We start from the raw sequence: 27,104 nt of genomic DNA on the forward strand, positions 1-27,104 counted from the left end.
CTCAGGATCAGTACAGGATAAGTAATGTCATGTATGTACACAGTGACTGCACCACCAGCAGCAGAATAGTGAGTGCAGCTCTGGGGTATAATACAGGATGTAACTCAGGATCAGTACAGGATAAGTAATGTCATGTATGTACACAGTGACTCCTCCAGCAGAATAGTGAGTGCAGCTCTGGAGTATAATACAGTATGTAACTCAGGATCAGTACAGGATAAGTAATGTCATGTATGTACACAGTGACTCCTCCAGCAGAATAGTGAGTGCAGCTCTGGAGTATAATACAGTATGTAACTCAGGATCAGTACAGGATAAGTAATGTCATGTATGTACACAGTGACTCCTCCAGCAGAATAGTGAGTGCAGCTCTGGAGTATAATACAGTATGTAACTCAGGATCAGTACAGGATAAGTAATGTCATGTATGTACACAGTGACTCCTCCAGCAGAATAGTGAGTGCAGCTCTGGAGTATAATACAGTATGTAACTCAGGATCAGTACAGGATAAGTAATGTCATGTATGTGCACAGTGACTGCACCAGCAGCAGAATAGTGAGTGCAGCTCTGGAGTATAATACAGGATGTAACTCAGGATCAGTCCAAGATGAAGTTAGTGTGTGCTGATTCTAACTCTCAATCTGCGTCGCAGTCATGTCCACAATTACTATTGTACCTCCAGTTTTGTCGATAAACTTTTGATGAATATATTGTTAGTATAGTCAGCACTTTCGTGGTTACAGTTTTGGTCTTAAATACACAAACTTGTGGCTCTGATTCCAGCGTCGGCGGCCGGTGTGATGTGAATCTCCTCTCGCTGGAAGATGATTTGATTCATGTCTTCACCTTTCTGCTCAGCTGTTGTGTTACAAGGGGACCCCAGTTGTGCCCCCCGACCTCTCCTGGGCCCCTCCTCTGCTCCTGGATCTCTTGCATTATTTTACATTTAACTCTACAGACATTTCTGTAACACTTTACATTCCGATGGATATTTTTCTAAAGATTTGAATATTTTTTTTTATGTTGATTCAGTTGTTCAACTTTTTGTGGTCCTGGGGGAAGGATCTGATTGTCTTGTCGTATGTCCAGCCTGTACCATGTAGAGCACTGGGGATCACTTCCCCTGCTGATAACATCCCAGGTTACAGGGTATTTTGGGGCTGGGGGTCATCTTCTTAGTAGTCATTTTCCTTTGGAATTCTAAAAATTTGCTCTGCTGCAACCTGATCTGTGATGAGTCTGGAGCAGCAGGGAGCCGGACGCTGGGGCCTATTACGAGCCCCTGCAGAATGTGGCCCCGGATTTACAAGGTTTTCCCATTTTTACATATCATTCATTATGGGGCCGCATTATTGCCGATTATTGTCCGTCCACATTCCTGACAACATGGTAACAGCTTTGTACTAGGAAGTCATTGGAATTATAGACCTGGAACTAGAGGTCACTCATCTGCCTGCAGGGATCCTGCACACGAGTAAGTTGTAAGAGGAATTGGCGTTTAATTTCTTTTACCTTAAAATTGTCATATGGCGGCCATGATAAAAGATCACATGACATTCATATTATATATATACTGTATATACACTATCTACAGGCAGTCACATGACCACAGCAATATCCAATCAGGCCACATCCTAAGCACCATGGAATAGGGTTATCATGATGCCTGTGGCCTCGCCTCGTGTAATATTCAGGAATCTGGGACCTCCCCTACCCCCACATTGTAAAAAGTTGAATTTTCCACATAGAAGTTATTACATTTCTGCGCCAGTGCTGCCAGGTTTCGGGAGGGGGCTATTATTTTCTCTGCATATGTTTGGAGGCTTATGACTGTCCCTGAGGTCTTCTAAAAACTTGAATAGACTTGCAAGGTCTTCATGACATCACCTCTGAGGCACGTTCAAGTCAGGCCATTAAAAGGTTCCCAAGATATCAAATCACCACCAGACGTTATCCATACGGAGCCCCTATGGCTGCCAGAGCCTAAAAGCTGCAGCGCTCGGAGCAGTGTAACAGTCTCTGCTTCCACTTTATCGACTGTTTCCAGCCAAATAAACAACAGCAACAATGTATCAAATGTGTCGGATATATACAAGGTCATCCCGAGCCACAGAGACATCCCGAGCCACAGAGACATCCCGAGCCACAGAGACATCCCGAGCCACAGAGACATCCCGAGCCACAGAGACATCCCGAGCCACAGAGACATCCCGAGCCACAGAGACATCCCGAGCCACAGAGACATCCCGAGCCACAGAGACTTCCCGAGCCCCAGAGACTTCCTGAGCCCCAGAGACATCCAGAGATATAATGCCGCCATACAGGGAGTCTAGTGTAACATCACTACATAGAGATCAGATGAGACAATGGGGCACATTTACCCAGTCCTGTCGCAACCCCTGATCTTGACGGTCCGACGAAGATGAAGTCTGTCGCGATTCACCAACATCGTGCGCCCGAAATCCTGCATGTGTCTCTTCCCCGCTGAGGTCCGCCGGAGTTCACCTTTTTCATCCCGGTGCATGTGCGCGTCATCCGAATCCGTCGGATCGCCTGACGGAAAATGCAATCCGCGGACCCTTAGTAAATGAGCCCCAATGCGTGATGTATCATACGGAGAAAACACTGAGGGGCATTTTCTACATAATGCAACATTTTTAATGTTTCTTATTTACAGTTTGTTACATTTTATTCCATCAGTTTTCTCCTTCTATGTTTGTCTCCAGATGAAATCTCTGCATCTCGCTTGTCGCTGTATACGAGGCGATATACGGGCCGGAGGATGAAATACAAGGTGTGGGGGCTTGTGCTCTGCAGAGGGGGGATCCGGGCTCCGACTTATAAACTGACTCTTTCATTGTGCCAGAATTCCAGAGTGAAGGAAAAAAAAAGCTATTTTTTTTAGCGCGCAGCATGAAAGGGAATTTAAACAAATATTGTGCTCCCTGCGACGGTCGGTGCCAAAAAATAAAGTAAATATGGGCCGGTAATCCAAAATATACAGCGAGTGAGGGGCGGCCATGGGAGGGGGGCAGCGGGGCGTGAATCACAGAAAGAGACTGTAGAAATCACCTGGATCCGCTGCCATATACTGACCCTATACTCAAACCTGAGGTCACCCCAAGTCTGCATCTGTATGTAAGGGAGCTACGGGGGTGTCAGCAGAGAGGGGCTCAGATACACAGTATCACACAGGATAGGGCTAGATACAGCTGTTAAGCAGACAGTGTTAGATAGCATATTCTTAGATACACATGACAGAACACTGGACCTTGAAACAGAACCGATACAGAGTTCCAAATCCTCTGCACAGTATCACAGAAAAATATTCTGCCTGCAGCCACCCCTAGGTGGAGCTCATGAGCCCAGTGAATGCATTGTTACCATAGAGCTTAATGTAGATACAGTCTGCAATGAACCACTCAGCTCCCCCTAGTGGTGGCTGCAGGAAGAACTGTATTCTGTATCTCCATCTACAGGATTTGGAGATCTGTGTCAGAAAACAAAGCTGTGGCCACTAAAGGTATAACAAGGAGTTGATCAGCACAGAATGTTGGACCTAAATATTGACATTCGCCTTCTCCATGTTCTGGTGTAGACCCCGCGCTCTCCAGGCCGGCGCTCACAGTTTTGCTTTTTGGTCTGAGGTTTTATGGAGTCAGAGCTTTGTGGTCTTGCGTCCAAGTACTTCACCGGGATTTTCCTTGGGATTTTCATGTGAGATGCTTCTCGTACAAGGTCCAGGGACCAATAATGACTTAATTGGCCGTGTTTAACCCCAGCGTGGCTGGTGAATATTTGAACCTTTTTTTCTGCTGGGGGTTGTTGCAGTGTTACTGTCAGGATCTAAGGATTAACATAAGAATAAAGCTGCTGTCAGCTCCATTGTCCTGAATGCGGAGTTCCAGCGGTTACAGAGAATGGGCGACCAGGACGACCCTGTATATTCCCAGGAGTAGAGGGGGGGCTGTGGGGGCAGTCGTATCCTGACATCCTATCCACCACCGTATATTACTACACACTGTAGCTCTTCTTACATATCCCGGATGTCCCACTTCTCTCCATCACCCAGCTTTCCCGGGATTCTGAGTGGCTGTGAGGTTGTGGCTGACACCAGATACAACAGCGGAGCCATATATTATGATAATGTAATTGGTGGTGACAGTGTCTCCCCTGTGCAGGGTTTTTGCCGCTCTCTTGTTACCTGCCTACGTGATGAATGGTTCGCACTTACGGCTTTGTGCTGCGCGCGCTGATATCCGCTATCTTCTTCTACGTCGCCTTTAACCCTCTCCTGGCTGCGCACCGGCCGCTGGGTTACGAGTTAAGCTGTTTTCTTAGTAAACAAGAGGAGGCTGAAGAGCTCTCAGGACAAGTAGCGGCGACACAATGCGATAAGTCACATCCAACGCGGACGGCGGAGGCAGCGGCGCGGACTGGAGGACACTTGTGTTAAGCTGAATTGATTGAATTTTAATGGCTATTAGCGGCCATGAATAGCAATGATTTTATGGGGCGTCTTGTGCCGCTCGACATTAACAAGCCGAAAGGGAGCTTTGTGCAGCTGCTCCGAGGAATTAACCCCTTCATCCCCCCCCCCCAGGACATTTCACGACCTTAAACAATTTTTTTATTTCACTTTTAATTTATTTTGTTTCTCTTTAACTTTATTTACATTCTGTTATTTATTAGTTTTTTTTATACATTTTTGTTATTTATATTTATCTTTGTTTATGTTTGTTTTCTTTTTAATTTTTGTGTTTTTATCACTTTCTTCCATTCTGAAAATGTCTTATTTGCTTATAAAAGATTGGGTCCATTATTTTTGATAGTGGTGTAAGTATGAACCTTCTGCTCTGTCACAGAATAAAGTTTGGATCAGAATGTGACATCTGTAATCAGAGACAGAGGAGGGGGAATTACCAGATTCCTTCATTTTAGGATGGGGCATGTCCACTCCCTGCTGTGCTCTGAATGCTCTGCATTGAGTCATTACACAGTCCCCTCCCTCTGCATCACTATGTGCTGTAGTATTTAACCAGAAGATCTCCCAGGAAAGCTACAATCCAGTAATCCATATATCACAGTCCTGCTGCTACCAACAACATCTCTCAAGGGACAATACATAACATTGGCTGCACAGAGCACAACTGTGTGAGGACACTCCCTCAGTGCTCTTGGAGAAGCTACAATCCTGGAACATAAATCCATATATCACAGTCCTGCTGCTACTATCAACATGCGCAAAGTTCTGATTACACATCTCTCTAGGAACAGTACATAACACTGGCTGCAAAGAGCACAGAGCACAGCAGTGTGAGGTCTGATTACACATCTCTCCAGGGACAATACATAACACTGGCTGCAGAGAGCACAGAACACAGCAGTGTGAGGTCTGATTACACATATCTCCAGGGACAACACATAACACTGGCTGCACAGAGCACAGCAGTGTGAGGTCTGATTACACATCTCTACAGGGACAATACATAACACTGACTGCAGAGAGCACAGAGCACAGCAGTGTGAGGTCTGCTTACATGTCTCTCCAGGGACAATACATAACACTGGCTGCAGAGAGCACAGAGCACAGCAGTGTGAGGTGTGATTACACATCTCTCCAGGGATAATACATAACACTGGCTGCAGAGAGCACAGAGCACAGTAGTGTGAGGTCTGATTACACATCTCTCCAGGACAATACATAACACTGGCTGCAGAGAGCACAGAGCACAGCAGTGTGAGGTCTGATTACACATCTCTCCAGGGACAATACATAACACTGGCTGCAGAGAGCACAGAGCACAGCAGTGTGAGGTCTGATTACACATCTCTCCAGGACAGTACATAACACTGGCTGCAGAGAGCACATAGCACAGCAGTGTGAGGTATGATTACACATCTCTCCAGGGACAGTACATAACACTGGCTGCAAAGAGCACAGAGCACAGCACATAGCAGTGTGAGGGCTGATTACACATCTTTCCAGGGTTAATACACAACACTGACTGCAGAGAGAACAGAGCATAGCAGTGTGAGGTCATTAATCTGGACTATCTCACAATCCTATAACACAGACTAGATGATGGGGTCATGGAGACAATTCTAGGAGATGGAGCGATGGTGTAGATTAATATGACAGTGCGTGTGGAAAGTTGGGTGCTTTCCCACAGTGTATCCTGTGATGGGGGTCATCAGTTGTTCTCACCCCCAGTTATAGAATATTTGTCTGTGATTAGTCCAGGAGTCAGTTAAGGGTGAAGTGTTGGTTTCTTCCATACGTTTGGCTGCGCAGTTCCTGGACGGCGTCCATGGCTGCCCACGCACATACCTCGCTCCCGCTGTCCATCTCCTCTCTACATCCGTCTTCCCTTTTTCCAGATTTCTATGGTTTCCTAAACAACCCCTGGACAGAGAAATGTGGCTGATTTCATCCACCCCGTCATGTGGTCGGATCCATCACAACCCCAAATATTCAGGGACATGTGGAGCCGACGTGTGGGTGCAAGTAACCAAAAATCTGATTACTGAGGCTGCGTTCACACCTGGCGTTTACATTGCGTTTTGAAGCGTACGACAATAGATTAGGAGATTCACCTAATTACACTGTGTTTTGTAAAAAAAACAAATGTTAACAGCAAAACATTTGTGTTTACAAAACTCAATGTTAACAATTTGTTAACATCTTGCTTTAACATTGTGTTTTGTAAACACAAAATCTCCTCTCCTCAACTGTTGTATTGGATTTCAAAACGCAATATAAACGCCACATGTGAGCGCAAAACGGGAAGAGAGGAAGGCTGCTGCGCGCTTCTTTCTGACCACAGGAACAGAAAGGCTTCGCACTGCAGAGTCTGAGGGTACGCTCACATGATGCGTTGCGTTTTTTGATACGTTTTTGACGCATTCAAAAGGCTTCAGCCTTGATCACATGTGGTGGTTACATTGCGATTTAGCAAATGCAGTGCAAATGCGATGTAACCTCAGCATGTGATCAAGGCTGAAGCCTTTTGAATGCGTCAAAAATGCATCAAAAAACGTGACGAAACGCATTGTGTGAAAGCGCTCTGAAGCTTTCTGCAACTCACAGCCATAGTAATGTTTAGACTTCAGACTCCCTGAGACCCCCACAGTCACTGCAGCCGAGCTCTATAGTATAGATGTCCAGCAGTGTAAAGCATGGCGGAGCAGGGGGTGATATGAGACCCCCACAGTCACTGCAGCCGAGCTCTATAGTATAGATGTCCTGCAGTCTAAAGCATGGCGGAGCAGGGGGTGATATGAGACCCCCACAGTGACTGCAACCGAGCCCTAATGTATAGATGTCCTGCAGTGTAAAGCATGGCGGAGCAGGGGGTGATATGAGACCCCCACAGTGACTGCAACCGAGCCCTAGCGTATAGATGTCCTGCAGTATAAAGCATGGCGGAGCAGGGGGTGATATGAGACCCCCGAAGTCACTGAAACCGAGCCCTAGTGTATAGATGTCCTGCAGTGTAAAGCATGGAGGAGCAGGGGTTGATATGAGACCCCCGCAGTCACTGAAACCGAGCCCTGGCGTATAGATGTCCTGCAGTGTAAAGCATGGCGGAGCAGGGGATGATGTGAGACCCTCGCAGTCACTGAAGCCCAGCTCTAGAGTATAGATGTCCTGCAGTGTAAAGCATGGAGGAGCAGGGGGTGATATGAGACCCCCGCAGTCACTGCAACCGAGCCCTAGTGTATAGATGTCCTGCAGTGTAAAGCATGGCGGAGCAGGGGGTGATATGAGACCCACACAGTCACTGCAACCGAGCCCTAGCGTATAGATGTCCTGCAGTATAAAGCATAGCAAAGCACGGGGTGACATGAGACCCCCACAGTCACTGCAGCCGAGCCCTAGCGTATAGATGTCCTGCAGTATAAAGCATAGCGGAGCACAGAGTGACATGAGACCCCCACAGTCACTGCAGCCGAGCCCTAGCGTATAGATGTCCTGCAGTATAAAGCATAGCGGAGCACAGAGTGACATGAGACCCCCACAGTCACTGCAGCCGAGCCCTAGCGTATAGATGTCCTGCAGTATAAAGCATAGCAGAGCACAGAGTGACATGAGACCCCCACAGTCACTGCAGCCGAGCCCTAGCGTATAGATGTCCTGCAGTATAAAGCATAGCGGAGCACAGAGTGACATGAGGCCCCCACAGTCACTGCAGCCGAGCTCTAGAGTATAGATGTCCTGCAGTGTAAAGCATGGCGGAGCACGTGGTGACATGAGACCCCCGCAGTCACTGCAGCCAAGCCCTAGCGAATAGATGTCCTGCAGTGTAAAGCATGGCGGAGCGGGGGGTGATATGAGACCCCCACAGTCACTGCAACCGAGCCCTAGCGTATAGATGTCCTGCAGTATAAAGCATAGCAAAGCACGGGGTGACATGAGACCCCCACAGTCACTGCAGCCGAGCCCTAGCGTATAGATGTCCTGCAGTATAAAGCATAGCGGAGCACGGAGTGACATGAGCCCCCACAGTCACTGCAGCCGAGCCCTAGCGTATAGATGTCCTGCAGTATAAAGCATAGCAGAGCACAGAGTGACATGAGACCCCCACAGTCACTGCAGCCGAGCCCTAGCGTATAGATGTCCTGCAGTATAAAGCATAGCGGAGCACAGAGTGACATGAAACCCCCACAGTCACTGCAGCCGAGCCCTAGCGTATAGATGTCCTGCAGTATAAAGCATGGCGGAGCAGGGGGTGATATGAGACCCCCACTGACCCCCACAGTCACTGCAGCTGAGATGAAGTCACGGATCACATGGAAAAGGAGTAAAAAATCAAGACAGAGGTTACATTTAGTAAGTGACCAAAGTCATAATGATGAAATGATGAATATTCTGACCCGTGTCCGGGGGTCTCCGGGGGCACATGGCTCTTACCACTGACCTTTGTCTATGGTTCTGAAGAGTCCCGGACCCCAGCAGGGTCGTGACGGTGACAGTCAGAATCATTCTGTGTTACAGTCAATGGATCCTTTCACATGGAGCTAAATTTAGGGGCTTTCAGGATGAGAATGAGTGAACTCCGGGGTCAGAGGTGAATGGTGGCGACATTACACCGGCCCTTTAAATGTCCCCAACCGAAGATGAAACACAGAGCACTAATAGTAACTAGTAACATGTCACTAGAGACTGTATCACACAGCACAGGATTAGATACACAGCTCAGCAGTGAGTATCACACAGCATAGGATTAGATACACATCAGACAGTACCACATAGGATATGATTAGATACAAAGATCAGTAGAGGGAATCACACATCATGTGATTAGATACACAGCTTAGCAGACAGTATCACACAGGATATGATTGGATACACAGCTCAGCAGGCAGTATCACATATAATAGGATTAGATACAAAGATTAGTAGACAGTATCACATAGCATAGGATTAGATACACAGCTCAGCAGACAGTATCACACATGATAGGATTAGATACAAAGATTAGTAGTCCGTATCACACAGTTTAGGATTAGATACACAGCTCAGCAGACAGTATCACACAGGATAGGATTAGATACACAGCTCAGCAGACAGTATCACACAGGAGTGGATTAGATACAAAGATCAGTAGACGGTATTACACATGATAGGATTAGATACACATCTCAGCACAAGGTAACATTCGTGCTGAGATTAGATACACAGCTCAGCAGATGGTATCACGCATGATAGGATTAGATACAAAGATCAGTAGATTGTATCACACAGGATAGGATTAGCTACACATCCCAGCAGACAGTGTCACACAGCACAGGATTAGATACACAGCTCAGCACACAGTATTACACAGCATAGGATTAGATACACAGCTCAGCAGACAGTATCACACAGCATAGGATTGGATACAAAGATCGGTAGACAGTATCATATGACATAGGCTTAGATACACAGCTCAGCAGTGAGTATCACACATGATAGGATTAGATACACAGCTCAGTACAAGGTAACATGCGTGCCTGGATTAGATATACAGCTCAGCAGACTGTATCACACAGGATATGATTAGATACGCCTTGTTGTATATCTGAGGGTTTGTATTAGATTTTCAGGGCTCCCGGGTGATGGAGAAGGGGTCTGGGGTCTGTGCTGGCCGCGGAGTCACTGTATCCTCATCCCTCCTGTTCTGTTACAATGTGTCAGTCTGGAATTCAGGATGTCTAGACTGGATACAACTGTTACAAACCCTCAGCTGTGAGAAGTACAGGGGTCTGAGATGCCTAATATTCCCCTGTATGGTGTGAGGCCCCCGGGGTGTAATGTGGGGGGCACTTAGTCACATCATAGAGTTCAGGAGTTCAGTTCACACAGCAGGAAACAGGGGTGAGAGCGCCCCCTCCTCGGGCCCCGTCATCCTCAGGGCTTCCCTGCATCGTGTGGCCCCTGCAGCACAGGAAATTGCTGTCTTGTCTGCACAGACTCCAAGAAATCCCAGATCCCTCATCTTATCCTCAGATTGTGCAGAATTAGTTTTGTTCCATGAGAAGTTATAATTCATAGAGAGGCGTATCACAGCAAGATGGAGGACGGGTATCCTAGGAGAGACAGGCTTAGATACACAGCTCCGCAAACCGTATCACACAGGAAAGGATTAGATACAGCAGTCAGCATCACACATGGGAGGATTAGATACAGCAGTCAGTATCGCACATGGGAGGATTAGATACAGCAGTCAGTATCACACATGGGAGGATTAGATACAGCAATCAGAATCACACATGGGACGATTAGATACAGCAGTTAGTATCACACATGGGACGATTAGATACAGCAGTCAGTATCACACATGGGAGGATTAGATACAGCAGTCAGTATCACACATGGGAGGATTAGCTACAGCAGTCAGTATCACACATGGGAGGATTAGATACAGCAGTCAGTATCACACATGGGAGGATTAGATACAGCAATCAGAATCACACATGGGACGATTAGATACAACAGTCAGTATCACACATGGGAGGATTAGATACAGCAATCAGTATCACACATGGGACGATTAGATACAGCAGTCAGTATCACACAGGAAAGGATTAGATATAGCAGTCAGTATCACACATGGGACGATTAGATACAGCAATCAGTATCACACAGGAAAGGATTAGATATAGCAGTCAGTATCACACATGGGACGATTAGATACAGCAGTCAGTATCACACATGGGAGGATTAGATACAGCAGTCAGTATCACACATGGGACGATTAGATACAGCAATCAGTATCACACAGGAAAGGATTAGATATAGCAGTCAGTATCACACATGGGACAATTAGATACAGCAGTCAGTATCACACATGGGAGGATTAGATACAGCAGTCAGTATCACACAGGAAAGGATTAGATACAGCAGTCAGTATCACACATGGGAGGATTAGATACAGCAATCAGAATCACACATGGGACGATTAGATACAGCAATCAGAATCACACATGGGAGGATTAGATACAGCAGTCAGTATCACACATGGTTGGATTAGATACAGCAATCAGTATCACACAGGAAAGGATTAGATATAGCAGTCAGTATCACACATGGGAGGATTAGATACAGCAATCAGAATCACACATGGGAGGATTAGATACAGCAGTCAGTATCACACATGGGAGGATTAGATACAGCAGTCAGTATCACACATGGGAGGATTAGATACAGCAGTCTATCACACATGGGACGATTAGATACAGCAATCAGAATCACACATGGGAGGATTAGATACAGCAGTCAGTATCACACATGGTTGGATTAGATACAGCAATCAGTATCACACAGGAAAGGATTAGATATAGCAGTCAGTATCACACATGGGAGGATTAGATACAGCAATCAGAATCACACATGGGAGGATTAGATACAGCAGTCAGTATCACACATGGGAGGATTAGATACAGCAGTCAGTATCACACATGGGAGGATTAGATACAGCAGTCAGTATCACACAGGAAAGGATTAGATACAGCAGTCAGTATCACACATGGGGGGATTAGATACAGCAGTCAGTATCACACATGGGGGGATTAGATACAGCAGTCAGTATCACACAAGGGAGGATTAGATACAGCAGTCAGTATCACACATGGGACGATTAGATACAGCAGTCAGTATCACACATGGGACGATTAGATACAGCAGTCAGTATCACACATGGGACGATTAGATACAGCAGTTAGTATCACACATGGGAGGATTAGATACAGCAGTCAGTATCACACATGGGAGGATTAGATACAGCAGTCAGTATCACACATGGGAGGATTAGATACAGCAATCAGAATCACACATGGGAGGATTAGATACAGCAGTCAGTATCACACATGGGAGGATTAGATACAGCAGTCAGTATCACACATGGGAGGATTAGATACAGCAGTTAGTATCACACATGGGAGGATAATATACAGCAGTCAGTATCACACATGGGACGATTAGATACAGCAGTCAGTATCACACAGGAAAGGATTAGATACAGCAGTCAGCATCACACATGGGAGGATTAGATACAGCAATCAGTATCACACATGGGAGGATTAGATACAGCAATCAGTATCACACATGGGAGGATTAGATACAGCAGTCAGTATCACACATGGGAGGATTAGATACAGCAGTCAGTATCACACATGGGAGGATTAGATACAGCAGACAGTATCACACAGGGAGAAGATTAGATACAGCAGTCAGTATCACACATGGGAGGATTAGATACAGCAGTCAGTATCACACATGGGAGGATTAGATACGTCAGTCCTGTCCTCCGGTGACTCGGGGGATATTTGCCCCGGTGTCTGTCAGTGGGGGGATTATGGACCCTGTGGAGGGGCAGGCAGGGGCTTGTGGGGAGCAGGAAGCGCTGGGATCTGTCAGACCTTGTGTTCTTGGCAGTGACAGGATTTCTGCTCCGGAGGTGTTTGTATTATGTCTCGCTGTCTGTTCTGTGTATTCGCTGGTGACAGCTTCTGAGTGCTGACTATTGTAGGACGCTGTTCACACTACATTCAGGTCACATTCAGGCTGCATTCACATGTTGCATTTTGTTTGCGTTTAACGCATGCGTTTTCAAACCGCTGAAGAGATTTGCCTAATTGCATTACAAAATGCTAACATTAATGCATGTGTTAATAAAATGTCAACAAACACATATGTTAACAACGCGTTAACAAACACATATGTCATTCGATTTGTAAACGCAATGTTGACAACAATGTAATTAGGCAAATCTCCATTTCAACAGTTTGAAAACGTATGTGTGAAACGCAAACAAAACGCAGCCATAGCGAGGGGAAAAAGCACAGTGTGAATGAAGTTCTGCTAGCGTTGCGTTCATAACGCGGGGCGTTAACACTTGCGTTAACATTGCATTAACAAATGTAAACAGTAATGTAATTAGGCAAATGTATGTATGATGTATATGACCTGTGTGTGAGATGGATATATATTCACGTATCTGCCCTGTCTCGCGTATCTCCTCGTTATCCTGACCGTGTTCCCTCATTAGACGATGCTCATTAGTCAAAGAGATAACGATAATTAACAGATAAGGAAACATTGAACGAGTGAACAAAGAAAGATGACTGCACAGGTGAGACGTGTGGTGTATGCGTGTTATACTGTACGCGGGATACATACATGTTATATGGGTGCTGCTTGTGTTACATGTAACTTACATGGATATGATAGTAACAAATAACACTGAAACATTGTAACAAACCCTCAGCACATGTTGTGCTAGCTTCGTGTTCTTAAGAAACTTCCAGCCCGCTGCTTAGGGTGATGTCACACATGGCGTTTTTAGGCCGTTTTTTGTTCGTTTTCAGATTGTAAAAAACGCATGCGCAAATTTTGAAAACCTGACAAAAATGCATGCATTTTCAAAAACCGTATGCGTTTTTTAAAGCATGCATTTTTTTACCATCTGAAAACGGCCTAAAAACGCCATGTGTGACATCACCCTTAGGGAGATGGCGCACATTAGCGTTTTGATTCTGTTTTGTATCAGAACCAAAGCGCAATGGGGCGGCCCACGGCCGAACGCATATGCACTTCAATGCAAACGCATGTGATTGGCACCACTGGCATCACCCTTATTCCCCGATCCCAGGCATTTAGGTGTAAACACGTCTGCGACTGGGAGCAGAAGCTCCTCCCACTGTGAATTGTGTTTCTTAACGCAGCGTGTGAACGTGACCTTAGTAAGACACAGAACTTTCCTCAGTAGAGTGATGGGGGCGTCACTTGGCGACACACACTCGGGGTGTATCATGAACACACAGAAACTTTTTGGATGTTTTTGGGTCTGATTTCTCCAATCCCGTGGGTCAGGGGACACCAGGTGACAGCTGCTACCCCTCCCCCTTGGTTATTCTCAGTCCCAAAAATGTGACAAAGTTGTGTTCTCGGCAGCTGCTTGTGCTGTGTTTGGAGGAGACGTGTTGATGAGCCCCTCCTAATACTTGTGTCTTGTTTCAGGCCGCGTCTGTGGAATATGAGGTTCTGACATGGAGAACTCGGGCCCAGTCATCGCAGCGCACAAGAAGGAGGCAAAATCGTCTATTCTGGACGGCAAATCCGGGGTCCTGAACGCATCACCGGGAGGTAGTGCACATGCGTGTGATTATCATGTAATGTTTCCATCCTGTTATGAGGTCGCGTTCACACCTTGCGTTTTGAGACGTAATCCAAAAGCTTCCCCAGTGCTCACATGAGGAGGTAACAATACGTTTCCATCACGTTTAGTTCAGGAAGTGATTATGGTTGGAGCCTTTGGGTGAAGACACACATGGCGTTTTTGGGCCGTTTTTGGGCCGTTTTTACTAAGTGCGTTTTCAGATCACTAAAAACGCATGTGTTAAAAAACGCATCCGTTTTTTATTGCACAATTTCGGAAAAACGGACAAAAACGCATGCGTTTTTAAAAAACGCATGCGTTTTTTAACGCATGCGTTTTTAGTGATCTGAAAACGCACTTAGTAAAAACGGCCCAAAAACGCCATGTGTGTCTTCACCCTTTGGGTTTCAAATCAAAATCGAATTGCAGTGTGAACACGGCCCTAGGGCGCGTTCACACAATGTGCTGCGTCACTTTTTTTATGCATTTTTGACGCATTCCAAAGTCTTCAGCCTTGATCACACGTTGAGGTTACATTGGGGGACATTTACTATGGCGTTTCCGCCAGTTTTGTGGCGCTCTCACCACATGTTCTGCTCTCCGACCTATTTATTAGCTGTCGGGGACAGAAAAAATGCCTTTTTCCGTCTGTTCCGACTCTTCTCCGAAAAGGGGCGTGGCTTTGGCGGAGTGGAAACTCAGACACAATTACTATGGGGGACATTTACTTACAGTGTCGGTGTCTGCATTGGCTTTGTTACTGACCTGCTCTCGGTAAGAAGACACACATTTAATATTGTGGAGCTGTGCAGAGACATTTCTGGCGCCGAGACTATTTTCTGTCCCTGGGACAAAATCTGTCCCGAGCACCAGAAATGTGTCCAACAGTCCCTGCTAGACCAGTTTTCTTTTGGTCTACTTTCCGTCAGTTTACACCGCCCAAAAAGGGCTGCGACACATAGTAATTGTGTCTGAGTCTCCACTCCGCCAAAGCCACGCCCCTTTTCGGAGAACAGTCGGAGCAGACGGAAAAAGGCATTTTTTCTGTCCCCGACAGCTAATAAATAGGTCGGAGAGCAGAACATGTGGTGAGAGCGCCACAAAACTGGCGGAAACGCCATAGTAAATGTCCCCCTATGTGTCGCAGCCCTTTTTGGGCGGTGTAAACTGACGGAAAGTAGACCAAAAGAAAACTGGTCTAGCAGGGACTGTTGGACACATTTCTGGTGCTCGGGACAGATTTTGTCCAGGGACAGAAAATAATCTCGGCGCCAGAAATGTCTCTGCACAGCTCCACAATATTAAATGTGTGTCTTCTTACCGAGAGCAGGTCGGTAACAAAGCCAATGCAGACACCGACACTGTAAGTAAATGTCCCCCATTGTGTTTCCACTGCATCTGCTAGAACGCAATGTAACCTCAGCATGTGACCAAGGCTGAAGACTTTGGAATGCATCAAAAACGCGCCGCAACGCATTGTGTGAAAGCACCCTCGGTAATGAAAGTGGACAGCTGAGTGAAAACCAAGATGGCCGCCATCCGGGCTTGGACAGGGACTGACACCCAGATTCACGGGACCTGCACATCTGTCTGTACTGGATGCCACCAGCTGCCCCACAACTCCTGTTATCTGCATGAGGGCGCATTCACATGATGTGTTGCGTTGTGTTTTTGACGCATTCCACTGGCTTCAGCCTTAATTACATGATAAGGTTACATTGCGTTTTAGCAGATGCAGTGGAAACGCAATGTAACCTTATCATGTAATCACGAGGCACAACGTGACCCAACGCATCGTGTGAATGCGCCCTGAGGACGCGTTCACACGTTGCGTTTTGGTCGCGTTTTCATTGCATTTGAAACGCATATACAACAGCTGATGAGAGGTAATTTGCCTAATTACTTTACCGTTTACGTTTGTAAACGCAATGTTAACGCTTGCGTTAACGCGTTGTTAACGTATGCGTTAACATCGCGTTTACGATGCGTTTTGTAAACAGAAATGTTAGCAGCGATGTAATTAGGCAAATCACCTCTCCTCAGCTGTTGTGTATGCGTTTCAAACGCAACGCAACGTGTGAACGCGCCCTGACACTGTATCACACATGACAGGCTTAGATACGTGTTGTCCAGTATCCACAGCTCCTGCCCTTGTGTTTGGGATTTTCTTTGATCCTGACAATTGGTTGTCAGATTATCAGGACCTGCCTGTGGCCGGACCCCCGGGGTCTCCCCCTCCTATGTGAAAAGACCATTTGCTCCATGTGATTATTTCCTGATGTGAAGGAGCTGGGGATGTGACACGTTTGGGGGGCTGACAGTGTTTTATTAGGGGCGGCTTATTGAGCCCCATCCTTTGAAGGCAGCAGGAGGGTCCAGTCCTGGGGGTGCTAATTACCCCCATGGCAGATGCTGAGGTGCCATTATACACCAGAGGGCTGGATGTGACCCTCCCCCGCCCCTTATCTCCAGGATCTCCTCAGGACATCTGATCTGCATGGAAGATTCTACCCCGGGGGAGGGGCAGAACCCACCGACTTGACTCCGACTTGACTCCGACTTGACTCCGACTTTCGACAATTATTTTGGTGGATATCATCTGTTTTCATCAACTTTAGGCCAAACCCGAAAGATACAAAGTGATGACACTGATACAATGGGGGCAGTATCATCAGACAGGGTCTTACTGCAGGTTTTACGGGACCTGTGACGTAGGAGCAGACTGCAGCAGATTTGCACCTAAATGTTCAACTTTATACATCTGTCCACTGTTTCTGGAGCCGCATGATAAATCTGGAGCGAATCAGCAAATGTAACACAGCCTGCTGCACTGATACATTGTAACAAACTATCAGCACAGACCAATGTACTAACCCAATTGATACAAAGACATTGCTACCATTGAGTTAAACAACTTGGTCTCTCACCTGCGCTGATACACTGTAACAAACAACACAGAATAAAGACTCGTACTGCTGCTGTGTGCAGCTCACATGTGAGGGGGCTCTGTCACATTGGTGTTGCCTAAAGACCGATACATTGTAACATCAGGATAGAACATTTGTGCTGCTGTGTCAAGTTCCCAGATGGTTTTGAGACTAATACATTGTAACAAAACCTCTGGTGTTGATCGGTGACACCTCCTGACATCTTTCTATGTAACTTATGAACTACACGCCACATTTGGCTTTCTGCATATAACGTGGGGGGCCCCGCCTGCTGCAGCGCCTCTCATCTCCTATCGGATGAAAGCGGAGATGTGGCGGCGAGAAGCCCCCGAACAACTTCCAGCGACAGCGTTTGAAGCCGAAGCGAGAGATGATGAAAGAGACGTCTAATCAGTCCTAAAAAGCCCATAAAGGACCTTAATAAATAAGTCAGGTGACCGGCGGGGGAAGCAGATCCTCCAACCATGTGACATCCTAATGATGGACTCAGGGGATCCATGCAAAGAATTCTGATGGCTCTACAGTGCAGGTGATGGTCCTGCTGGGACTTGTGGTTCTACAGACTGATATCCCCAGTGCTGCAGTGCAGGTGATGGTCCGGCTGGGACTTGTGGTTCTACAGACTGATATCCCCAGTGCTGCAGTGCAGGTTCTGGTCCTGCTGGGACTTGTGGTTCTACAGACTGATCTCCCCAGTGCTGTAGTGCAGGTTCTGGTCCTGCTGGGACTTGTGGTTCTACAGACTTATATCCCCAGTGCTGTAGTGCAGGTTCTGGTCCTGCTGGGACTTGTGGTTCTACAGACTGATATCTACCGATGCTGCAGTGAAGGTGATGTTGCTGCTGGGACTTGTGGTTCTACAGACTGATAATAATAGAAAGATCTGTTACCCTATGTTGTTTCAAGGTCTCTGTTTTATAGTACAGCGGAGGGGTTGTTACAGTTGCATCCAGTCTAAGCAATCCCCTGTGAGAAACACTTCAGATTAACCACATCTATATCTGGTGCTTATTGATCGTTACAGTGTATCAGTGCAGGGGACATGTATCGGGTCTCCTGCAGAGGCAAATATGATCAGGACCTTCTCTATCCGTTACGGCTTGGACAGTCGGGGCGGTGGAATCTACGGCCGTGTAAAGTGAACGAGAACAACGTCTAGATCACGTCCTGAATCAATATTCATGCACATGAGGGCTCAGTCTATAGCTCAGGATGTTCAGTTCTACACTGTATCAAACCCCCAGCTGTGAGCAGTAATATGTCACAACTGGGTTTGCTCCCCCTCATTATCGGTTGTTTGTTTCCATTCATTGACAGCAATGATGCAACACAATCTTTGGGTAGTTGTGTGCACCACGTGTATCGCACATTGGGGCAGATTTATCAAGCTGTCTGAAAGTCAGAATATTCTTAGCTGCCCATGGCAACCAATTACAGCTCAGCTTTCATTTTGCCAGTGCTCATGAATATTTTAAAGGGGAGCTGTGATTGTTTGCCATTGGCAACTAGGAATATTCTGACTTTCAGACAGCTTGATAAATCTGCCCCATTGCCTTTCGTCTGCCCTGCTCCTTCATAGTGAGACAGATTGAGGTCACTGAGGGGATGTTTGGGTATTTATAGGGTGACGGGTGCTGGTGGTGACGCTGATACCTGGTGCAGGGATCTTGGCTCAATCAGGTGTGAAACGTGTTACTTTGTTACATTGCAGGCTTATATTGTGAATGTCACACTGTGAAGGGTTAAGCGCGGTGATGGCGACGCTGATTTACGGTCGTCCCGGGGAAGGCTGAGGGTTTAATCTCCGCTACTTCTCCGCTCCTGGTGTCTTGTCACTTCTGATTTCTCGTGAACGCGGCAGAGTAACGGCCTGGTGCGCCGCTTGTTTAATGGCGGCCGTATTCAGATTATCACGTCCTCCGTATGTAAGTGGTTTCTTGCGGGCGAGCGCCATTACACCCTCCGCCCTGTTACCCGCCTGTCCCCCGTTATTTATCTCCTCCACTTTCCTGCGGGCGGTTACTGCCGATGGTTAATATCTTATTTACACATAAAATAACCTATTTACAGCGGAGGTGGGTGGGGGCACGTGCCGTATCTGCCCAAATTATCTGGGTCGCTAATAGAGCCATTTATCACATCAGCCGGAATTTATTTAGTGAGATCTCTGCAGACACTGATGTATGGGGGCACCTGAGCCGCTGCGAGGGCCATCATATACCCTCAGTACAAGAAAACCCAAAATCTGTGGCACCACATGACACTGTTCTGATCGCTGTGGGCCATCCGTCCCAGAACCTAATGGAGAGGGAACTCCGCTCCAGATACTATTAGCTATATCCCCCAAATAAACACAGGACCCCTGCCCTATGCACTAGGGTCCTGCAGTACGCCATGCCCTGAGGTCCCCAGCGCTACCACGCTATGCTCTCGGGTCTCCCGCGCTATGCTCTCGGGTCTCCCGCGCTTTGCTCTCGGGTCTCCCGCGCTATGCTATCGGGTTTCCCGCGCTATGCTCTCGGGTCTCCCGCGCTATGCTCTCGGGTCTCCCGCGCTATGCTCTCGGGTCTCCCGCGCTATGCTCTCGGGTCTCCCGCGCTATGCTCTCGGGTCTCCCGCGCTATGCTCTCGGGTCTCCCGCGCTATGCTCTCGGGTCTCCCGCGCTATGCTCTCGGGTCTCCCGCGCTATGCTATCGGGTCCCCTGCCCTGTGCTCTCGGGTCCCATGCCCTGTGCTCTCGGGTCTCCCGCCCTGTGCTCTCGGGTCTCCCGCCCTGTGCTCTCGGGTCTCCCGCCCTGTGCTCTCGGGTCCCCCGCCCTGTGTTCTCGGGTCCCCTGCCCTGTGCTCTCAGGTCCCCCCGCTATGCTCTCGGGTCTCACGCGCTATGCTCTCGGTTCCCTGCCCTGTGCTCTCGGGTCCCCTGCCCTGTGTTCTCGGGGCCCCCGTGCTATGCTCTCGGGTCCCCTGCCCTGTGCTCTCGGGTCCCCCCACTATGCTCTCGGGTCTCACGCGCTGTGCTCTCGGGTCCCCTGCCCTGTGTTCTCGGGGCCCCCGTGCTATGCTCTTGGGTCCCCTGCCCTGTGCTCTCGGGTCCCCCCGCTATGCTCTCGGGTCTCCCGCGCTATGCTCTCGGGTCCCCTGCCCTGTGCTCTCATGTCCCCCGTGCTATGCTCTCGGGTCCCCTGCCCTGTGCTCTTGAGTCCCCTGCCCTGTGCTCTTGGGTCTCCCGCCCTATGCTCTCGGGTCCCCTGCCCTGTGTTCTCGGGTCCCCTGCCCTGTGTTCTCGGGTCCCCTGCCCTGTGCTCTCAGGTCCCCCCGCTATGCTCTCGGGTACCACGCGCTATGCTCTCGGTTCCCTGCCCTGTGCTCTCGGGTCCCCTGCCCTGTGCTCTCGGGTCCCCTGCCCTGTGCTCTCGGGTCCCCTGCCCTGTGCTCTCGGGTCCCCTGCCCTGTGCTCTCGGGTCCCCTGCCCTGTGCTCTCGGGTCCCCTGCCCTGTGTTCTCGGGGCCCCCTGCCCTGTGCTCTCGGGTCCCCCCGCTATGCTCTCGGGTCTCCCGCGCTATGCTCTCGGGTCCCCTGCCCTGTGCTCTCATGTCCCCCGTGCTATGCTCTCGGGTCCCCTGCCCTGTGCTCTTGGATCCCCTGCCCTGTGCTCTTGGGTCCCCTGCCCTGTGCTCTTGGGTCCCCTGCCCTGTGCTCTTGGGTCCCCTGCCCTGTGCTCTTGGGTCCCCTGCCCTGTGCTCTTGGGTCCCCTGCCCTGTGCTCTTGGGTCCCCTGCCCTGTGCTCTTGGGTCCCCTGCCCTGTGCTCTCGGGTCCCCCGCGCTATGCTCTCAGGTGCTCCGCACTATGCTCTCGGGTCTCCCGCCCTATGCTATCAGGTGCTCCGCGCTGTGCTTTCGGGTCCCGCTCCAAGTAATATATCCTGTGCTCCGGAGTCCCCTGCACTATGCTCTAGGATCCCGCTCTCCATACTCAGGCTTGGCTCAGGAGCTGCGCTCAGTTATTATCCGCAGGAGTCAATGATCCTTTAATCTGGATGAAATGGCTTTTTCATTGCTCACATCTCGAGAGGATGAGATTATTCCTTTAATCCCTAAACTACGGCGCCTTAAAATGAGTTTTTTGTTATTATTACTTCACTTGCTGCCGGTGAATGGAGACAGCGTCACAGGTAGGAAATCTACCATTTGTTTATATGCATTGTGAACCAAATATACCATGGGAATGCTTTAGCTACACTGATGCAGAAACATATCTTGTTTAATCCCTGAGCTGAGTGGTTTTTCACAAAAAACTATTATTAAATTCAGGACCTTGGGAAAGCTGGGTGCAGACTAGCTTCTGTACATAAAAGAGCTGCCTGAATTGTCCAGCAGCTGGGGTATGGAGCAGCGATTGATTACTTCTGCCTGCCAGGAACAACACAGTGATGACGTATTCTCGGCTTATGCCAGGCAGGACAAGGCTGGAGCATAATTAGGGTAAGGAGAAGAACCTGGGCAGTCACAGGAGCAACAGAGCCTCATTATCATCATTTTATAATTGTTATTTGAGCAAAACCACTCGGTTCAGGGATTAAACAAGATATGTTTCTGCATCAGTGTTGCTACAGCATTCTCAGGGTATGTTAGGTCCATAATGCATAAAACAAATGGTAGATTTCCTTTAAGCTCCATTACATTAGTAGCCCCTCAGCACAAGCTCCTCCTGGTTCCTGTATTTTCAGGCGTCTCCGCTTCTTATTCTGGAAACTTTATGAGTTTATTTGCAGCTTGTGCAAGGCCAGCAATGTTCTCCGAGAACCCAGGAGAACCTCCCCAGCCTGAAGGAGGCACCGACCTCAGAATAATAGCTGAAGGAACCGCACATTCTTCTTATAAACATCCAAACCACGTCCAGACCCCAGAGTGACCACCAGCCCCAGCGGACCCCCACCCACTGCAGGAGGAGGGGGCTCCACATGTTCTCCCCACCTGTTACTACCACTCCCAGTATGAGGCTGTTAGGTGTTGTAGTTCAACCACTAAAACTCTTTTTCCCACCTGCAACAGAACAACTTGGGGTAACATAATGGACCCCGCTACAAGTCAGAGGTCCCCCAGATGTGGACAGAGCAACAACTTAGGACACCAATAATGGGTGGGCTCTGTCTATGGAGAATTAAAGGGATATTCTCATCTAGGCATTGACATTTAATTTAATTAATTTTTCATAAATAATTTCTTCAATAGGATGTTATTATAGAAAATGTACCTGTGTGGAGATAATTTCCTATAAATGTAGCCATGTTGTCACTTAGAAATAAGATTGTTTTTCTTAGATACGACCATCACTGTTTGTGATTGCACAAACAAACTAAAAGTTTTAGTATATGAAATGTCCAGGAGTTACTGTATGTTCCACAGCCATCCTGTGGTAATGAACGCTGAATCCAGGGGGTGCCTTAATAGCGTTATCCTGGCCACCACTGCGGGGGTGGTTGTATCCAAGGACAGCTATCTCGTTTCTAAAGGACATGATGGATATATTTATGGGAAATTATCTTCACACAAGTAGATTTTTTTAATAATATTTAATTGAAATGGCAGATGAATTACAATAAATGTGAATGCCCAAATTGGAGTTCCCCTTTAAGGGACATTCTACTTCTGGACTAATTTTACAGTTTGGGGTAAGGGAGGATATTAGTGGGTGTAGGTGGTTTAAAGGGGGAGAATGAGGGGTCCTCCTTTGTAAATGTTTTGTGCAGGCCCTCTTTGCTCATCCTGTTGGCGGACGCCCTGATGGTCTCGTTAACACTGACTATCCTGGACTTTTCTGTAATATTGAAATATAATGATATGAGAACAGAGCATCATGAGCTGACCACTAACTCCATTCATAATCTGTGCATAGATGTGCACCCTACTACCTGTCACTCAGCTTTCCCATGTTACAGAATGGTTTTCCAGACCCAGAGAGGAGGAGACCCTTGAGAGGAAGAGAGACTCCCACCCCTTCCCCCCCCCCCCATTCCTAGGGAGAGAGGAGACCTCTGTGGGATAGGAGAGAGAGACTCCCAATTCTAAAGAGAGAGAGAGGAGACCCCTGAGGGGTAGGTGAGACCCCCAATCCTAGAGAGAGAGAGAGAGGAGACCCCTGAGGGGTAGGGGGGAGAGAGATGCCCAATCCTAGAGAGAGAGGAGACCCCTGTGTGGTAGGGGAGAGAGACCTCCAATCCTAGATTGAGAGAGAGGATACTCCTGTGGGGTTGGGGAGAGAGACCCCCAATCCTAGAGAGAGAGGAGACCCCTGAGGGGTAGGTGAGACCCCCAATCCTAGAGAGAGAGAGAGAGGAGACCCCTGAGGGGTAGGGGGGAGAGAGATGCCCAATCCTAGAGAGAGAGGAGACCCCTGTGTGGTAGGGGAGAGAGACCTCCAATCCTAGATTGAGAGAGAGGATACTCCTGTGGGGTTGGGGAGAGAGACCCCCAATCCTAGAGAGAGAGGAGACCCCTGAGGGGTAGGGAAGAGAGACCCCCAATCCTAGATTGAGAGAGAGGAGACCCCTGTTGGGTTGGGGAGAGAGACCCCTAATCCAAGAGGGAGAGGAGACCCCTGTGGGGTAGGGGAGAGAGACGCCCCAATTATAAAGAGAGAGAGGAGACCCCTGAGGGGTAGAGAAGAGAGACCCCTAATCCAAGAGGGAGAGGAGACCCTTGTGGGGTTAGGGAGACCCCCAATTCCTCTCTGTCCTCCAGGAATCTGGTAATTGTTAGCAGGTCAGGGCTCGGCGGCACATGGTGACCTCGTAGTTTCCTAAGTTTAGTTTTTGCAGAAATAGCCACTTGTGGGTGACACGTGTCTACAAGAAAAACATGTGCGCTGTTAACCCTGCACTGGCTGGAATGCCTTGGCTTCATGACAAAGGCTAACAGCATGTAATGGGTTAAAGGCAATCTGATATGAATACTCAGTCACCATTACATGTATACACTGCTCTATCTATATACAGGGGGTAGGAGTGTCCCCTGTGTCAGTCTACACTGCTCCTATCTCCTCTCTGTGTGTCTGTTCTGTGCTGATCCCTCCATGTCCCTATTTGGTTCTTGTGTTTCGTCTCGGGCCCTTGATGTGCGGCGCTGTGTATGGGTGACAGATGTAAACCCCTGGTGTAATGCGGGGCCCGGATAATACCACAGGTATGCAGCACCTCGTGCATTAGGCTGCAGGGCTCCTGCCAGGAGAAGCATTTGGCGGCTGCAGGAGATAACTTGTCAGGAGGGGAAATGTCATCTCAGCTTTAGGGTTTCAGACTGTTCACATTTCCTAAAGGAGAGAGATTACTTGGTTTTGGCTGCGGATCTGAAACCGCGCTCAGCCCACACACAAGACTCCACGTAAGCAGACGGCGTCCTCCACAGGGTCAGGGGGGAAATCAGCAGAATAGTGAGTGCAGCTCTGGAGTATAATACTGGATGTAACTCAGGACCAGTACACGATAAGTAATGTCATGTATGTACACAGTGACTGCACCAGCAGCAGAATAGTGAGTGCAGCTCTGGGGTATAATACAGGATGTAACTCAGGATCAGTACACGATAAGTAATGTCATGTATGTACACAGTGACTGCACCAGCAGCAGAATAGTGAGTGCAGCTCTGGGGTATAATACAGGATGTAACTCAGGATCAGTACAGGATAAGTAATGTCATGTATGTACACAGTGACTGCACCAGCAGCAGAATAGTGAGTGCAGCTCTGGAGTATAATACTGGATGTAACTCAGGATCAGTACAGGATAAGTAATGTCATGTATGTACACAGTGACTGCACCAGCAGCAGAATAGTGAGTGCAGCTCAGGATATCCTGCATCCAGGATAAGTGACCTGGATGTAGACTTGTGGGATCTCATGGAATATCTTGGCTTTTACTAGTTTTTGCACTTTTAATCCCGGCAGCTCTGGGTATTAGCTGACAGGTAGAGCAGACGCCAGAGAGTCTCGTGGCAGAGGGTGAGGCCAGGAAGAGACATCACCTGCAGCTACAAGGAGTTCACCAGGTAATGAGCTGTCACTCAGTGTAATGTGAGCTCTTGGGGTCCTTTAGCCGGAGCTGTGGGAAAAGTTCACCTGATACATTGTATCAGCAGTAATGAACTTACCTTGTGGCTCCTCCCTGTGCTGGTAGCCCCTCCCTGATATTTAGCCCCACCCCATCCATCTCTTATTCCCTTTTGTTGCTGATTTTGTGTTTATACCATGCAACTCATCTAAAGAAGTAAAACTGCAGTGTAAAGCATGGGGGCAGGAAAGGGAGATGTCAGACTAGGCCTCACTCCAGGGCGTCTATGCAGGAACTATTATTTAACACTGAGCACTCACTGAGTAAAGCTGCAGTGTAAAGTATGGTGAATTGAAAGAGCCGAATAACTGAGGACTACATGGTATTGCTACAGAGGCGGATAAGGAGGGGGCTGGTCCTCAAGTCCAAAAAATGACTTAATTGGTTCCTGAAGAATTCCGGAGTTTGCAGTTTGTTTTGTGTTTGCGCTGAGTGCAGACTGATCCCATTACCCGCCGCCCCCTCCAATAACATGCTACAGTCACTGAGGAATAGAAGAGGCTCTTGTGGTTCCTTAATTCTTTACAGATCTCTGCAAAATGTGGCCGTAACCCAAATACAGTGACGTCCCCCCCCCCCCCCCTCCCCGAATCATAACATCACTGGGAGCTGGGGAAAAGCGCACTCATCCAGCATGGATGCAACAGGAGCCACCACTCAGCTTTCCCATTCTCCAGACTGTTCTGTGGTCCATCTCATACCTGTCTCCATAGTTGTCCCCAAGTTGGTTGGGAAAGCTGGGTGACCAACATGACTGCCTTTCCCTGCATTCTTCAACATACTGGGCAGATGTTGTGGTCAGCATTTTGGGAAAGTTGGGGATCAGACCTGCAGTCCTTGCTCCATGGCCACTGTCTGTGCAGAGTCATTAGTTAGCAGTTGGCAGATTTCACCATTGTATCATTAATTAGATGAGAGAGCTGCTGCATCTGGATGATTGGGATCGGACGCGTTATCTCTGGGAATATGGACAGTCCGTGCTTTATCTCAGCCTGGAGTGGAGAGCAGCGGCCATTCATTCTCCAAAGGTGACAGAGGGACTAGAGAGTGGGGCATCGGGGCCGGAGAGTGGGGCATCGGGGCCGGAGAGTGGGGCAGCAGGGGCCGGAGAGTCTGGCAGCTGGGGTCGGAGAGTCTGGCATCGGGGACGGGAGAGTGGGGCATCGGGGGCCAGAGAGTGGGGCATTGGGGACGGAGAGTGGGGCAGCGGGTGCCGTAGAGTGGGGCATTGGGGCCGTAGAGTGGGGCAGCAAGGTTGTAGAGTGGGGCAGCCGGGGCCGGAGAGTGGGGCAGCGGGGGCTGGAGAGTGGGGCATTTGGGCCGGAGAGTGGGGCAGCGAGGTTGTAGAGTGGGGCAGCGGGGGCCATAGAGTGGGGCAGCGGTGCCATAGAGTGGGGCAGCGAGGTT

General features: G+C 48.5%; 1 protein-coding gene across 1 annotated transcript in view; it reads left to right on the top strand.

Annotated features, from left to right (window-relative positions):
- GLI2 (GLI family zinc finger 2) overlaps positions 1-27,104 on the top strand; it is an 83,382-nt gene that overhangs the window by 2,384 nt on the left and 53,894 nt on the right. The window contains exon 2 of the mRNA XM_072122053.1: positions 14,505-14,630. Within this exon, the coding sequence (XP_071978154.1) occupies positions 14,534-14,630 (97 nt within the window). The 5' untranslated portion in view covers positions 14,505-14,533. The remainder of the gene's footprint in view (positions 1-14,504; positions 14,631-27,104) is intronic.

Source organism: Engystomops pustulosus, chromosome 8 (assembly GCF_040894005.1).
Source record: "Engystomops pustulosus chromosome 8, aEngPut4.maternal, whole genome shotgun sequence".
In the NCBI taxonomy this organism is placed as follows: Eukaryota; Metazoa; Chordata; class Amphibia; order Anura; family Leptodactylidae; genus Engystomops; species Engystomops pustulosus.